This window comes from Notamacropus eugenii, chromosome 1 (assembly GCF_028372415.1).
Source record: "Notamacropus eugenii isolate mMacEug1 chromosome 1, mMacEug1.pri_v2, whole genome shotgun sequence".
Lineage (NCBI taxonomy): Eukaryota > Metazoa > Chordata > Mammalia > Diprotodontia > Macropodidae > Notamacropus > Notamacropus eugenii.
In genome coordinates this window covers 354,595,365-354,612,745 of record NC_092872.1, presented here as the reverse complement: position 1 = coordinate 354,612,745, position 17,381 = coordinate 354,595,365, and the positions used below count along the sequence as shown (strand labels likewise).

Here is a 17,381-nt window from a genome sequence, read left to right as displayed (position 1 = left end):
AGGTTGAGTGACTTGCCCACACAGCTAGTACATGTCTAAGGCCTAATTTGAACTCAGAAAGATGATTCTTCCTGACTTCAGGACCAGCACTCTATCCTCTGGGCCACCTAGCTGCACACAGTAGATGCTTAATAAGCATCTGTAAAATGAATGAGTCTTCACCCCCTGCACCCCATCTGTGTTCAGAATCTCTACCCCATCCTGTCTTTGGGCTCAGTTTTCTCTCTGCATTCAGTGGGAAGCAGCTCTTTCCTGCCCACCCCATCCCACACGGTGGTATCTCTCTTCCTACTCTCTCCCTTATTGCTGTTTCTGAGGGAAAAAAGTTGGCTAGGCCAATGCTAATAATCTCATTTCCCTGAGAGGAGCTTTCATGAGGTCAAAAACCAGACATCTCAAACTATTTCCACCAGTTTCTTTTATTAAGTAATGCAAAATACAGTACTAATTGGGACACTGCATGCATCATGGACAATATAAACGCAAGCCTACAGAAAATAGGTGACAAAGAAATGCCTCAATTATGTTTGAGGTAGTAGACAACCGAGAGTAGGAAAGCAGAAACATGATGTGCTGGGAGAACAAAATACCTGCCTCGCTTTGCGCAGTCAGGTTTTACTCAGAAATAGAATATTATGAAAGACCTTGGGGCTTGTCTCTTTTATACTTTTAAAAATAGACTCTCCCCTCCCCCCTGCCCTGTCCCTTTTCAATTCCCTTCCCTTTCAAGTTTTACTCAGGACAGTTCCTGGGATTGCTTTGTTCTGTGGTTTGTGGAAATTTCTATCTTGTTTTGTGTGTGTGTGTGTGTGTGTGTGTGTGTGTGTGTGTGTTTTTCTCTACCGCAGTGGCTCCATCCTTTCCCTCCAAGAGGTAGGCACAAGTGGCCCTCATGCAGAAAAATAAAGGAGATTTTTGTTTGAAAATGCACTCAAAGGGAAAAGACAGCTCACAGTCCTGAGAGCTGGAGGTTGTGTATTAATAAATACCACTTTTCTTTATAAAAATAGTTTAGATCTATAAAAGGGGGTTCATCTCATAGGTGGAAAAGATGTTTGTGTGAAAAAAAATGCTCTTGGTGCTGCAAACTTTTTATCTTTTAACTTTTATGGGTGGGGGTAGGGAAGAGGAGAAAATGTTTTCTCCTTTTCTCTCTCTCTTTCTCTCATTCTCTCTCTCTCTCTCTCTCTCTCTCTCTCTCTCTCTCTCTCTCTCGCGTTGGACTCTGGGATTGGTGGCCGAAGCATTTCATAAGTGATCCTTATTGCATTCTGGGGGAGGCTCAGTTGAGAAGGGTCCCATAGAACTGTGCTTTGGTCAGACTGTCCTTCCGGCTCAGGCCGGTACTCGGAGTCCGTTGGAACTGTTGCTGTTTGCTGTGGATGGATGGGTGGAGGCCTGGCTCCTTGGAAGACAGGTGGATTTCTGGGGATGCTTCCATGGAACTTGGCTCCAGGGAACCAGCTGAGCTAGCAGGGCTCACATTGGCATAGCTGCCCCCCAGTCTGGGACTTCCCTCGGGGACAGGGCTTACCCTGCCATCCCCACACATCTGAACCGTGAGCCTCTCGCTACCAGCCTCACTGGGTGCGTAGGCAGGCAGTTGGTCTGGTGGGCGGCCAGGGCTTATGTTCAGATTCATGTTGCTGTCCTCAGGAAGGAAGCAGGAGTCTACCAGCTGGCCCTGGGAGAGGTCATCTCCCTCTGAGAAACTGTCTGCCTTGTAGGTCGGGTAGATGGGGCTGGCCCGGCTATCTGACTTCTTGCCGGGGCTGCCAGTGAAGTACTGCTCAGGGAAGTTGTGGGGGGAGATGCGGCCAGCCTCAGGATAGGAGTAGGCACCAATGTCCTCAACAGTCAGAGGCCGCCACCGGCCTGGCAGCTCCTCGTCTGAGCGGTGGGCACCACGGCTTTCACTGCGAAGCTTCTGGGCCACCAGGGCCTGCTGAGCCTCCAATGTGGCAGGGAAGCGGAAGGGATCCCCAGCGTATGGGGACAGCGTCCTGACAAATGGGGGTGTGGCCTGACCCTCGGGGCCTAGCTCCACATGCTGTGGGGCCTGGACAGTGGCAAAGCAAGGGCTGCAGGGCCGCTCATAGGCCGCAGTCGCCTGTCGGTTGAAGATCTCATCCCGGCTATTCAGATAGATTGCCTGTTGAGAAGCCGTCAGCGTGCTGGCCTGGGCATGTTCCTTTTCCTCTGAGGTTACGCTGAAGCTGGAATAGGAGCTGGAGGTGGGCAGGGAGGCCACATACTCAGGGAAGGCCTCATGGGAGAAGCTAGAGTGGAAACCGTCTTCCTCGGCTGTACTGTCAGTGGAGTGCTGGGACCGAAGAAAGCCCACATCCTTCACCTGCATGTCCATGCTCGGCCGGCGGTCTCTCCGGCGTTCCTCAGGGCAGTAGAGGGCTGTGTCACTGCAGTAGATATCTGACTTGAACTGGGTCCGAGGGCTGGCTTTCTCAGCTGCCTCCCGGAAGGCCAGGTCCCTGGCAGAGGCATTGGACAGGTGGGAGGACAGGCTGCTAGGGTCAGGCTTGTCCAGGACCTGGGAAATGACGCATGTGGGGATGTTGTCAGCAAAGGACGGGTGGCAAAGGGGGGCTGGCAGGCCGCAGCCATGTTTCTCCATATGGAGGCTGACTCGCTCCTGAAAGTCAGATGGCAGCTGGAACACAGGGAGGGGAAGGAGGGAGGGGAGAGAAGAAAAAGACAAGGGTCAAAGTCAGTCTCAGCCTCCAAACAGGCAACATGGCCATGATACAAACTGCCAGGTAGTGCTAAGAAAACAGTATGGGGGCATGGTGAGGATCGTGGGGAACACCATCTAAAACACAAAGCCTTTGGATATTTCTGGGGTGCTCTGGAACTAGACCCAGATTTCAAGAATAATTTCCTTTCTCCCTCTTTGTCTCCCTTTCATCTCACTACCAACAGAGAAGTCCAACCTTCACCAATAGCATGGAAATATTAAAAAATAAAACAAAAAACCAGAATGCTATTAGAGTTTTTAGGCAGGAACCTAAATGTCAGGAATTGGGAGACCTGGGCTCTGCCAGGGACTGGCTGGGAGACCTTTCTTCCCTTCTCCAGGTCTTAGTTTCGCCATCTTTAAAATGACAGTGTTGGGGAACTAGATGATCTCAAAACCCCCTTCCATTACTGGCACATTTTCTATGACTCTTAAGGTCTTTTCTAACTCTGACTTCTATTAATGTACAAAAACTAGTCTGTCTGCTGTGCCTGGCTTAGTGCACGTCATCTAGGTACTTAATAAGTGTTTCGTATTCATTCATTCACCTTCCCTATTTTTCCTCTGTCCCAATATAGCTGGGGCATCTTAGTGGGATTTCAGACCAGAAGACTTTGGCAAGGAAGGGTGTTTGCCTTTTGAAATACTGCTCCCTTTAAGATTCTCCTCTGCTCACTGCCCCCAGCCCTTTCCTGGACACACCCCATCCCCCAACTCTCAGGCAGCCTGTAGGCCCAACTCTCATCCCATCCCTACTCCCCCTATTCCCCTCCCACTATCACTTCCACCTGAAATAAGGCAGGGAATATTGCTGACACCACAGCCAGGGGCGGGCTCTGCTGACAGCAATATTAGACACAGCAGCTACAGATGCAACAAAGATTGAAGAAAAAAGGCAAGTGAAAAGAGGCTGACAGCCTCACCACCAAGGGCAAAATCAAGAGAATTGTGCCTGCAACACCCCAGGGGTGTGTGTGTGTGTGTGTGTGTATGTGTGTGTGTGTGTGTGTGTGTGTACGCGTGCGTGCATGTGTGTGTGTGTGCATGCATGTGTATGTGCGTGCGTGCATGTGCATGTATGAAATTTGGGGTAGGCACAGTGCAGCTATCACACTACTGTTTGATCTATTTGTCAGTGTTCTCGTGTGCTCCTTCCCAGATATCCCGAACAGCTTGATTGTATCAGAAAGAACAGGAGGGTTGTGGTCATGACACTGGGGTTTGAATCCAGGCTCTGCTGTGTACTAGCTGGGGGACCCTGGATAAATCTTCTGTGAACCTCAGGCTCATTATTTGCAAAATGGGCATCACCCTGCCCCCACTGGGCTGTTATGAAGAAAGTACTTTGTAAAGCTGAAAGTGGTAAGAGAAGCTGTGAGCTATTGTTTTTTAATGCTTCAAGGATTTGTAACTTCCCTTTCACTGACATAGATTGCAATCTATCTAATCCCTTATTGTTGTTTCTTCATCTTTGAAGAGGACCATGACATCAGAAACATTATGACATGATTTGCACTTGACTCTGTTTTGAGTGAGGGAGGGTTGTGCAGGTCACTAGCCTCACTTCTCCTGAGCTATCTGGATTCAGTGACCAGATATTCCTCAGGATGACTAGAGATGGCCCAGGATGCAATGGGAGACCTTGGTCTTTTAGGCTAAAGCCTTTTCAGGTACTCACTTAAAGTGAGGTAATGCTCATTCAGTGAATAGGCCTTTTTATAGCTGATGGTTAAAAAAATTGTCTTGGTCATAAAAAAAAAAAATGTTGACTACTCTTCCAGTGATGAGGACCAGAGAAGGGACATGTGATATCACTGGTACAGGGAACTCTCAGGTGAAGAAATTCCCTTTACCAGGGCAGGTTAGTACCTTTTCTGCAAGTTATATGATCTTAAGAGAGTGACCTGCTGTACTGAGAGGTTAAGAGATTTCCTTAAAGTCACAGAGCCCTCAGGATCTGAACTCAGGTCTTCCTGGCTTTGAGGTCTGTCCTCCATCTACTGGGTCCTGATGTCCCTTTAATGATGATGATGACAAGAAAAACAATGATGAAAAATTTAAAAAGGGGTGATAAATTATGTTGATTATACCAGTCTACTAAATCATTTATTAAGGCATGGGGGAAGGTTGTGATGTGTGTCCGCAAAGAATGGATGGTGAAGGACAGGACAAAAAATAAACTCTTGAAGTATTAATGTGAGTATATATATATATATATACATATATATACGCATGCATATACACACATGCACATTATATGTGTACATACATCTGCATATATAAAAATATACCCATGCACATATGCACACTCACTATGTGTGTATATATACATATTAGCCCTCCCTCACTCAAAACAAAGTCAAGTGCAAGTCATGTCAATATTTCTTTGATGGCATGGTCTTCTTTGGCAACGAAGGATGAGCATACACAAATATCCATATATACTCTTTCTCTGACTTCATGCCCTCAGCATTTAGCACAATGGTAGATCTTCCATTGGTACACATGCTAGATATTTCATTGACGTTGACTTGTTTGTTATCTCTCAGAAATTTGATTATGACATTCCCTAAAGTGGAGAATCACTGCTGTAGGGGTTTGTTTGGACTAATAGGTTAGTAGGAGAGTAGGAGTGGGCAGTAGGAGATAATAGGGGAAGGGATGGGAGAGGAGGGGGATAGCACTGATATAGTAGACTGGTAGGAGGGAGATGAGATGACAAGTCTAAGATGGGAAGGAGAGGGACTGGGGTGTGAGGTAAGGAATGTGTGGGAGAGTTTCCTAGAAGGTGAGTGCATTAAGAGGTAAGTGGGGAGGGAGAGGCCATTGAACAGGACAATCCCACTTTAGTCAAAGAGACTTCCTAATTTTTATGAATCAAGCCCCACACTTACACATACTTAATATCAAAGGCTGAAGGAAGAAGCAATGTGAGGGGAGGAAGGCCCAGGACTTCTTGTAGAGGAGGTACCAGGCTATTCCAGAGAAGCCCCCTTCTTTAGGTCTAGCTCAATCCAAGGTAAATTACTTGGGTGCCATTTTCCTTGACTAGAGGGTTCAAGACCTAAAATAATCAATCCCATTTCTAATAGGATCAAACCAAAAACTGGTTTGACAACAGCTTGGTATAGAAAGTAGTAAAGCCCTGACTCTGAAGTCAGAAAACATGGGTTCAGATCCTGATTCTACTACTTATGACCCCATCCTTGGACAACAGATACATCCTGTGTCACTAAAGACATCGTGGAAGTCTTTTCAGCCTGGCAGGACTGATTAGAGCTCACTAGTTCTAGCCTTCAGGGGCTCAAGAACACTTCCACAGCACAGACTGAGGCATCTGAGGAGGACTTTAATTACTGTGGCTATTTGATTGTCTGTTCCCTCCTAGACCAGCACCAAACTCAAATAGAAATGGTCCCTGCAGGTTACTTAGAAACAACTTAGAAAATTATAAATGAAAATTATCTATGTTGTATTTTATTTATTTTGTTAAACATTTCCCAATAAAATTGTAATCTGATTCTGGCCACATTTAGCCCGCTGTTTGATACATCTGTCCTAGACCATTAATAATGATTCTAATAATATTATAATACTTATAAATAAGAAAAACAAATGGTGACTATTTCAGGGTCTGTCTGCCCTAGTCCAGGTTATCTGAGGACAGATGGATTAGGAATTTAATACTCTCAGGTAGAAGAATGATTTCGCAAGAAGTTTCAGCCCCCTTTTAGCCAATAAAAGTCTTTTAAGAGACCTGGAATTTTACCTGGGGCTTGACTTCCACAGTTTTCCCCTTCTTTAGGATGAATCAGGACCTTCAAAGTTTTCCCCCCACCAGGTTCTCTGCCCTTAGCCCCCTACCACACTCCCTCCATGGCAGCCTGCTCTATCTAAACTCCCCTCTCCTACCCCCTCCCCTCATCCCCACCAGATGCCAGGTCTGGCTCTGATACCTCAGAGCCCAGGGAGGTATCACACAGTGCCCACAGCCCAGGCAAAGGCACAAAGGTTGGTCACGTTACCTCCGACACCGTGTGGGACCTGTCGTAGGTCTTGCTGCACTGAAGCAGCTGAGCCGCTAGATTGCAGTCCTTCCTATAGAGCTCCTAAAAAAACAAGAGAAGGCTGATTGGCACATGGGGCTCAAGACGGCCCACTTTGGCAGTGACCAATGAGAGCAAAGGAACAGCCCATGGTGGATTTCCTCTGCTCTCAGGCTCAGCACTGGAACCTGGCTCCCCCAGAGCACAGGGGAATTCTTTGCAGTATAAAAAAATATATATTTTTAAAGAAAGTAATATGATTAATAATTGGAAGGTTTCAACACAGAAAAAGATACAACTCCTTTTATTTTCTACTAAATATGTGAGTCCTTGGGCAAGTCGTTTCCCTTCCATGTCTTTATTAATTTTGTCCGTGAAAGAGATGTGCTAGCCAATGTGTCTCCTTTGAGTTTTAACATTTTATATTCTAAAGACCCTTTGAACTTTTAAGAACCCTGAACAGTTTATGTTCTAAAATCCCTTTGAACTCTAAACTTAAGTGTTCTGAAAAGGATTCAGGAGGAATTATTATCTCATATGATTTAGAACTACAAGGGATCTCAAAGGTCATGTGATCCAGTCTCATTTTATAGATAAGGAAAGTGAGTCTGAGGGAAGGGAAATACCCAAGGCTGTACAACGAGAGAGGACAAAAACTGGGATTGGAACCCAGGTCTTCTGATGCCAATTTCAGTTCATTTTCTCATTGTACCTCAATGTTCCCAAAGGATAGTCAAATAAGGCAAAGGCCAAGAGACCCGGGAGAGCCACTGCAAGGCAATGAGAGCACATCAAAGATATAGGGGAACCTAGGAGAAACAGCAGGAGGAAGACAAAGAAGTGTGTGGGGGAATAGAGGAGACAGCTGAAGCAGGCCATTCCAGCAAGCTGACCAAGGGACAGTTAGGTATGTCTCCTGGAATCCTTTGTAGGCTGAGATATGCACCTTTCTGGTGTCCCTGGGCTTGGGGCACCTCACTGTAACTCCCTCTGTAGCACTCATCTCTCCTTGGGTACCCATGACCTTCTAGCTCAGGCTGACAGGGTCTGTCCCAGGCCCCTCTTCTGCTCAAGCCTGGATAATGGAGGTCTAGATCGTTTGCTTTTAAAGACCTTGTCATGGACAATAGAAGCATCATTTCCTCTTCCCAAATCTTCAGATCTCAGATTCATAAAATTGCCAGTTTGGAATTGACCTCACAGGTTCTCTCTCCAGCCTGATTTCTGAGCAAAATTCTTCTCGATAACATCCCTATACCACACAAACTTAGTGTTTTGATGATGCATTTTTTCTTATTGTTAATGTAATTTTGCTCCTTAATGAGAAGATCTTCCCCACCCATTAATGGGCCTGGAAAGATTTGCCCACACCTTTTGTTAATGAGGCACTAGTTCTTAAGGGTTGTAAGATTTGTAGGAAGGGCCACACTGTTTGTTAATGAGACACTGGTTCTCAAGGGTTGTGATGCCCTCTGACTCTAAAAAGTGTATAAAGATGCAGGTGTAGTTTTACTTTGAAGCTTACTCTTTGGAAGTATTTGTTTGGCCAGATGAGACTCTGGAAAGCCACTAAGGAGTCCCTTGGCTTTGAAAACCCAGATGTTGGTGCTCCCCTCTCTGTTAACTATGTATGTATGTAATGGTCAGACAGTTGGATCTATCTGCTGCTCTATGACATATGTATTGCTTATGTTAGACAAATGGAAGCCATGTTTGTTGATTTTGATTTCTCTGTATTTTCTCTGAAATTCAGGGCACTGACTTTTCCCCTTGAACTAAGTGAACGATACATGTGCTCGATTAAAATGATTGTTGACCACTCAAAAGTTGCTTTTAGAAAAGCAGATCAAAGAACCTGGGATAGCAGACCCTCCTGTGTATAGCAGGGTGCTTTCTGTTTCACCTAGTTAGTGGATTCCCAAGAATGAGATGCTTTCTCTCCTTGGTTCTGGGGGGAGGTGAGATAGAGAATCTGCGTATTTCCAAATCATTCTGGGTTCTTTCTAAAAATAACTTGAGGAATATGCTTGGCAGAAGCAACATGGGAAGGGAAAAGAGCCAGATGTGCCTGTGTTTCTCTAAGAGGTGACCTCTCCTGCTGTCAGCAGGGCTTAGGAGTGTCATCATTGGGCTGAAGGGTCACACCTTATTCATATCTCCTACTATGCCAAGGAAGTCATATCCTCAGAGATAGTGGTGCAGGGGGAAGGACGTTGAATTTGAACTTTGATTCAGAGGGCCATGGATTCAAGTCCTGACAATGATATTTACTTACCGTAAATAGTTTTGGGTAAGCCAATACCTCTCTGAATCTCTATTTCCTCCTCTATAAAATGTATGAAATAATACTTAGACAAACTGCTAGACCTGTGCCTGACAGATCTGTTGTGGGTAAACCATTCTTTATATCAGGAAGTACTATAGAAATATATAAGCTATTATTTTTTTCTATTTTTATATAAAAGTGACAGATGGGAATATTGGGGAGAAAATGAACAGGGGAAAAACTGACTTTAATGTCACCCAGATCTAAGCTGGCAAATCTATATGTTACTATCAGCCTTCTGGGTAATAGGAAAACAGATGCAAACAGTAGGAACACAAACTATTAAATTTATAGATAGATTTTTAAAATCTCTGTTGCATGTGCACATAGTTTTGGCTGTTACTCTCACATAGCTGTTTGATAGACTTGGATGGAGAGCCACCCCAGGTGATGGCTCATGGAAACGAACTCCATCCAAAGCTCATTCCTTATTTCAAGGCTTGATGGTCCCAACATAGTCTAGAGGGCACTGGACTTGGTATGCCAGATTTCACCCTTGGACAATAAGGGTATCCATCACGTAGCACTATTCCTTGGCAACACAGGCAAGCAGCCACATTGGTGTCTAGAGGCCACTTTACCCACCCCATATCCCTTTCTCTTTTTCCCTTTCCCCCATGTAGCTGGTGAAACTTGATCTCTTTGCCCACTATTATTTCCACCCCCACTTCAGTCCCAGTCTACTCCTAGATCCTTCATGTACACTCGAATATCAAAACCTGAAAAGAGATTACAATAGGTTCTCTGAAGATATTGTGATATGGTGAAAAGAACATTGAGTCTGGATCCAGAGGACCTAGGTTCAATGTTGTTTACCCCCTTCGACCTCGATTCCTTCCTGTAAAACTAAAATGTTGAACTCTAAAGTCCCTTCCAGTTCCAACATTCCATGAATTACCTTCAGATCCTAAGAATACAACATGGAGCTTCCTTTAACAAGGGTCCAAGACTTCAGTCAAAAGGATGATAACTTAATGGTGGCTCTTGGGCCACCTGCTAGCAGGTAAGGAGAGATTCTCTTGACTATCAGGACATTGTTGGTGTCCTTAAGTATCACTCTGTAGATACTTAACTGTCCATTTTACCCATGGGCAAGGCCAGCTCTGATTTATGGCAAAGACGGTCATTTTGAGAGGGTGGAAGGCTGAGATGGGGCGATCACTTTGCAATTAGAAAAAACATCCTATCTCAATAAATATTTTTTCCTCTGAACTTGAAACTTTTTTTTCCCTTCCCTCACTTTGGGGTCAGGTTCAGGACAACCTCCCCCAAAACTAGAATAGCTGTAATGAGAACATTTTCTGCCATTTTCTAGATGTGCCCTTGGAATTGTCCTGTGATTAGTCAGCCCTATCATGTCCCATGAGTGGCCACAGACCTTTACCAAATAAGAATTTCCTCAATGTTCCTCCCACAGCCAAAATCTTGAGTTCCCTTCCCTCAATTTCCTCAGCTTGCAAGGACTGGGCAGATTTAGCTAACCAACCATAAAAAGGTGTCTGCATGTGGGAGGAGTAAATACAATGAATAGAATTCTCCACAGTTATCATGGGTACCAGGGTAAGGATTTCCAAATCAATACTTACATTGTCCTCTGACAACTTATCTATTGTCACCTTGGCTTCTAGGAGGTGGTTGTTAAGGGCTACAATCTCATGGCTCAGGGCCCTTTTCTCCTCTTCATAGTGTTGACCCTGGGTATAGAAAGTGAGCAGTGGTCAGTGAGGTTGCTCCAGGAGACGGGCTGCTACTGAGAGCTCCCTCTTGTCTGGGAAGAACCATGGGAGAAAAGTGCCATTTGTGCCCAGGGCCTCATTGCTTAGGTGGGAAAGATTCCAAGAACCTGCTTTCCAAGAGGTTGAGGGAACCTTGGGAGGTCACATGGCTCAGTCCCCAGGTGAAATGCAGAATGGTATAGAAACAGATAAGCAAATTCACATATTACAAAAAACAGGGAGGAATGAATCACATATTGTTAGATGAAACAATAAGGTTCCAAAAAGTTATGGCCAAGTCAGAACTAATTAAGGGTAAAAGATGAAATCTTGCAGGTGTACATGTAAGTTCTGAAAAGCAATTGACCCAGTGGATAGGAGGCCAGTTTAGTCAAGGCTACCTGGGTTCAACACATACTGACTAGGTGATCCCCTCCCCCCCCCAACTACCCTTAGGAAACCATAAGATTAGAAGTTCCAGAACAGTTGCTCATCTCTTTTGATAGAGGGAATTTAATATACTATTATAATAAGAAAAATCATACTAGAACATTTCCTCCATGAACCTGGAGTATAATCTTCCTCAAATGCATATACCACCAGTGGGACAAACAGACATGTGAAGGCCATACACACATAGAGGAACACACACTTAGGAAACATGTAACCAGCGCACACAGATAGAGCATACATGTGGCCAATGTGCATGGGTGGAGACTTTGGTATGATAGGGCCAGTGTCCTTGTTCTGCTGGCCTGGGCTTGTGCCCCAGTGGTCTCTGCCAGGAGGCAGTCTCTGCTGGATGTAGGCACGTAGTCTGCTCTCTTCTGGGCATTGTTTCCCGCTGGGCTCCTAAGGCCCCTGCTTGACATTGCTCTGCCGGTGTGTGGTCACTGCTGGATACTGTCATGTAGATTTTTACTGGGGAAATGATTTCCAGATTCTAGCTTCAGCTGGACTCAACAGCTGAGATACTGCTTCTTCCCCATAATAGAAATAGTGGGTTCTGCCATCTTTCCTTTAGCTGAAAGTTCAAAGGCTTAAGGTATGCCTCTTTTGGAAAGGCAAAGACCTCACATACTTTGGCACTAGACTTGAGAAAAACCCTTAGTAGATAGGTTTTTCTCCTTCCACTTGTAAAGTCTGTCAGTTCTCAGAGCCATAACTGTCGTAGACATTTCTTCTCCCAAAGGACATCCCTCACTGCAACCATCAAAAAACTCAGCCTTCCCAGAAACTGAGCTTACACAACACAGAATAACGAGCAAGATAGCAGAACCCTCAGACTTCAGTGCATTTTTTTTAAGCCCAACTTCCTTTTTATCAAAGATAAGATCTCTCTTATCAGAAACCTCAATCTGACTTTGTTTTAGACATTCCTTGTACCTCCAGACTAATGTCTCGTTGCTCATATTGTACATGGTTCAAGGCCCTTTACAGAACCTGGGCGCATATGGATTCAGTTTCTCTTTCTTTGTCTCTGCCTATATAGCCCAGAGTAAATAAAACTCTAAATAAGTCTCTGAAAAAACGCTTACAAACAAAGGCTCACAACTAAGGTATCCCAAAATGTGATCCCCATTCCAGCATATATGCTCAGTATTCAATATGAATATCAAGTATGGGGTAGCTTTTATTTCACTCACAAAAAAAAATGCCTATGATGCTAAGATCTCAGAGAAGCCCATAAATGAATACAGCAGCACAGAGTGCTCAAACAGTTCCTTCTCTCATCTCCAAAAAGAGAATTGGGGATGCTCTCAGGGTCATTCAAGCTAGTTCCTCTCTACCTCAGTCTCCCACAGTCTCTTCAAGCCTTAGTCATAACCATCCTTTAGATTCACTGGCAAGGTAAACCTGCTTTGGAGCTGGCTCAGAAAATAAATCTCTTCTCATTGAACTTGCACTGTATGAATTATGCACTGGCTTTACTCAGAGAGTGGGGAACTCCATGGAAACCAAATAGATTATCATCCTTCTCCAAGGAGTATGGCTATTTTGTAGGAGTTTTGTAAGGAATTCCACCTGCTGCTGGAAACATGAATTCATTCTCTAAAAAAGTTATTTTTGCTAAGATACTGTAATTCTCACTGTCCTGGCACCCCTACAGTCTTTATAGAGTCTTCAAACAATTCTTATTTTCCATCACCATTGGAACGATTTCATTCTTGTGTATTTGTCATCTATTCCGATGTTTTTAATCTGTGGTCCAGAAATCCAAATCTTATTCTCAGGTGCCATCTTCTTGGACAGCTGTTTATTGCCTGAATTCATTTTTCTTTTCTAGATCTCTTGCCTTTTTTTTAAAATCCAACATTTTATTTTTTTCTCCAATTATATGTAAAGGTAATTTTTAGCATTCATTTTAAGAAACTTTTGAGTTCCAAGTTCCAAGATCTCTTGCCTTTAACGGGCAGTAGTGAGGGGAAAAAAAATACAACAACCTGTAGCCCTATGGTCTTCAGTTTCCTGTCTAAGACTTTATCATTTTTGGCAATATTTCCTGGGTTCCTTCTGGCTATTCAGGTCATATGTGACCACATGAATCAAAGAAATTAGTCATGCTGGCAAATCTGAGGAGGTCTGTTACATCTTGGCTAAATGTCTTAGCTACATAATCTAGGAAAACAAGGCCTCTCTTGTTATCAGGTTGACAAATAGGTACCTCAGTACCTCTAAGCAAGAAATCCCTAGTCATTCCTATTCTTACCCTTACTGGATGAACTCTCACCTTATCACTTCTGTGGTTCTATTTGTGTTCCTTGGAGGACTAGTAATTCCCTCCTCCATGCCAGCTTCCTCCTCTTCAGGAAGGGACTCAAACTTATCATGTAAAAGACAGATAAGACTCGTTTTGCTTGGCCCCAAAGGGCAGAACTGGGCACCCTGGGTGGAAGTTTGAGGGAGGAAAATCTTCCTCAAGGTGAAACAGGCTGCCTTGGCAGGCAGTTGGCTCCCTCTCTCACTGGAGGTCTTCAAGTTCAAGTCAGGTATATTGAGGGAGAGATTCATTTTCAGGCATGGTTTGGACAAACAGTCTCTGAGATAACTTCCAATTCTAAGATTCTGTGTGCCAATGATTGGGAAGAGTAATTAAAGGCTTATCACAGCAACTTTGCATTAGAGATCTTGTTTACAGCAATTTACCCTCTCCCAAATGCCAAAGCCACAGGCAATGCTACTGTCTGCACAGCCTGAGCTGGAGAATTTATGAGCATAAAATATACACATTTCTTTCAAAGCTTGAAAGACATAATTTGATAATCAGCTTTTGGCCAGAGGGCCCTTTCTGATTTGAATAGAGAGTTCTCTATTCTTCAGACTGCTGAGTTTCTTGTCACAGGAATTATATGCAAAAAACCCCAAAAAACAAAACACAAAAAAATTTAAAGCTGGAAGGTACTAGACACTCACTTGACAGAGGAGCCTGAGGACCAAAGAGCTTAGTTCAACTGTGTATGTTCATGCAGCAAGTTTTTGTCATAGCCTGCACTTGAACCCTGGTCCACTGACTCTTGTCCAGGGTTCCTTCCCCCAACACCACACTGAAGAGTGGAGAAACCACTTAAGAGGCATTGATCCAGGACGTTTCTAGTCTGAGTTTTTGTCTTATTATGGAAATGGAATCCTGGTGTCGTGTAAGCTCAGTAAAAAAAATCCAACCTCCTCCATCTCTTCCCCACCCCAACTCATCAGGTTCATAGAACCTAGATCCTGGAGGGATTTAGACATCATCCAATTCAATCTCCTCATTTTATAGACAAGGAAGGCGAGGCCCAGAGAAGAAGTTAAAAATAACTTGTTGTAAGCATAAGCAATGTGGGATTTTTTGGTTGATTTTTTTTTTTCCTCTGGAGTTCAGTTTCCTAGGCTTAGGCTAAATTGTGAACATCTGAAGGATTAATCTCCTTCAGACTCTGATAACTCACAGCTGTGCTGAGCCATGTAGGTTTTGTGCCTTCTGGCTCTGAGCCAATCAGGGGATGAGTCTGTTATATATTCTGGGAGCTTGGCATTTTGCTTTGGGGGCTTACTCATGAGAAGGACATTTTGATCCCCTGGAAGGGGGGGAGTAGCCATTTGTTAAGAGCCCCACCCCACTACTCAAATGTTGGTGCTCTCCCAGTCTGGTGGTGTACATAGGTGGTTGTATTGCTTTGTTCAGATAGTTGGAGCCCTGTCTGTTGAATCTCTGAGCTAATTTCTCTGCTTGTATTTTCTAGACTCACTTCTTTCTACTTATTTGTAATTAAAGTAAGATTGTTGACCCCTTTGAAGCTCTCTTTCCTTTAGAAAAGCAGATAGATGGCTCTAGAGGAGAAGTGAGGCTGGTGACCTCCCTCACTTGAAATAAAGTCAAGTGCAAGTCATGTCATCATTTCTCTGATGGCATGGTCTTCTTTGGCAACGAAGGACAAACACAACAACCACAAGAAAAGCAGATCACAGAACCTGTGCTAGCACCCCACCCTGTGTGCTAGTGTGGTTGCTAATACACTTCCAAAGGTGATACATGTGGGAAGAAGCCAAACTAGGATTTAAATTCAGGTCTTCTGATTTTTTCCACTCTACCATAGTAATTTCCTCTAAAGCACTTTGAAACTAGAGTTGCAGGACTTCAGTTCTGCACTTGAATCAAACATTATTGCTGCTGCTGCTGAGGATGACCAAATCAGCTAGCAAGTTTGTACTGAGTTTTATAGGGGGCTTATCCCTGTGCTACATGTGATAGGAAATGCTGAGAAGAGTTAGAGAGAAGGCTTGCCTTTGGGAACTCCTGGGGTGGTCATGAAGACATGACTGCTTGGTGTAGGGGATAGAATGTTGTGTCAGGAATTAGGAAGACTTGAATTTAAATCCTAGCTCTGTGGCTCATTTGCTATATGGTTGTGACCAAGCCACTCCAGTTTTTTGGGCTTCCTTTTCCTCCTTTGTAAAATGAGAGAGTTGGGCCAGTATTTTAATGATAATTCTCCCAACCAGTGCCTAACACAGTGCCTAACACATATAGAGCATATAAAAGTGGTTAATAATTACTCTTTCATTAACTTTATTCTACACACCTTTATTGTGTGCTTAGCACAGTAGGAGATAAGAAAAAGAACCACATCTTGTTCTCCCCTCAAGGAGCTAAGAGTCTAACCCATGAGGATAAGGCAAGTACATGGATAATGAGAATACAAAATCAAAATTAAGTGTGTAAGAGATGTACAAGAGCAGTAGGGGTAGGGTTTTCTTCTTCCTTGGTTGGGGTGCCAGGGATCATTTCTTTTTTTTTAAATCTCTTTTTTATTTTATTTGCACTTTTTTGTTAAACACTTCCCAATTACATTTTAATCAGATTCTGGCTGCAAGGAGAGTGTTGGGGCCCCCATATTCTCTACTCTTGGAACTGTTTCTTCCTGGATGAGTGACCACTTCTTCTTTGGGGTGGGTGAAATCATAATAACAAAATGTTACAGGTGGGGGCACATTAGATCATAGATTTAGAATGGAAAGGGACCTTAGACATCACTTGGTCCGATGTCTTCCTCGTTTTACAGATGAGAAAATTGAAACCTAAAAAATAAATTGCTCAGGAGTTCACACAAACTGAGAGACTCAGATTTAGTACTTTGTCATTTGACTCCAAATCTAGTCTTCTCTCTGCTGTGCCACAAACCCTTCTGTTTGGCACTGGGGCAGCTCAGACCTGACTAGTGCTGGTCCTAAGATATCCCCAGGGACCTATGAAAAGCAGCCTTGCCTTCAGACTCAGACTCAGCAGAGAATGCTCTGACAACCGGTGCCCTGGTGTTCCCATGGAAACTGATAAGCATCGGAAGACAGTGAGGATGAGTGGGAATCTTGTGTGAGGGAATAGTGGTTCCCAATGGGGGTACTGCTTCTCTGCCTTTCCCTATTGTCTTCAATTTGTGGGACCTGCACCACACTGGACTCCCAGGCCACTGCTGAAAGGAACTATCAGATTTATATGCTTTGGTTCCCTGCCCATCCCTCCTCCTCCTTCTTTCAGAGGCACCAACATCAATCTAGGCTTTTTTTGTTAGACATTTTCAATGACAATTATAGGTACCACAGAGAAGGCTTTGTGAGTATATAGGAATGAACATTGACTTGAACACCAGAAGGCCAGACTTTGTGACTTTAGGTAAATTACTTTCCCTCTCTGGGCATTTCCTTCCCTCTAAAGTGAGAAAAATAATACCTACGTTATCTACTTCACATTGTGAGGATCAAATGAATTAAAAGATATAAACCCCTCTGTGGACTGGTATTACAGTACTCCAGAATTAGAAGGGGTTTTTATGTCCAAAGGGTTTAGCATAGCCCCTGACATATAATAGGTTCTTAATAAATGCTTGTTGACTTGACTTCTGAGGTCATCTAGGACAATCTATACCTGAAAGAAGAGACCTTAGAGGTCAATCTAATCCAACCATTCTGGGGAAACTGAGGCCCAAAGAGATTAAGTAACCTGCCCAAGGTTACTTAGATCAGAGATGGTATTTGAACCTATATCTTCTTACTTCAGAGCCAGT

General features: G+C 43.9%; 1 protein-coding gene across 4 annotated transcripts in view; it reads right to left on the bottom strand.

Moving 5' to 3' along the window:
* Positions 1-403: 403 nt before the first annotated feature.
* Positions 404-17,381, bottom strand: part of BEGAIN (brain enriched guanylate kinase associated) — a 265,638-nt gene continuing 248,660 nt past the window's right edge. For 3 of the 4 annotated variants that reach the window (XM_072630224.1, XM_072630226.1, XM_072630227.1), the window contains 3 exons: positions 10,711-10,818; positions 6,778-6,861; positions 404-2,668 (listed from right to left, as the gene is read on the bottom strand). In XM_072630224.1, the coding sequence (XP_072486325.1) occupies positions 1,283-2,668; positions 6,778-6,861; positions 10,711-10,818 (1,578 nt within the window). In that variant the 3' untranslated portion in view covers positions 404-1,282. The remainder of the gene's footprint in view (positions 2,669-6,777; positions 6,862-10,710; positions 10,819-17,381) is intronic. The other variant, XM_072630225.1, reaches the window with a different exon arrangement.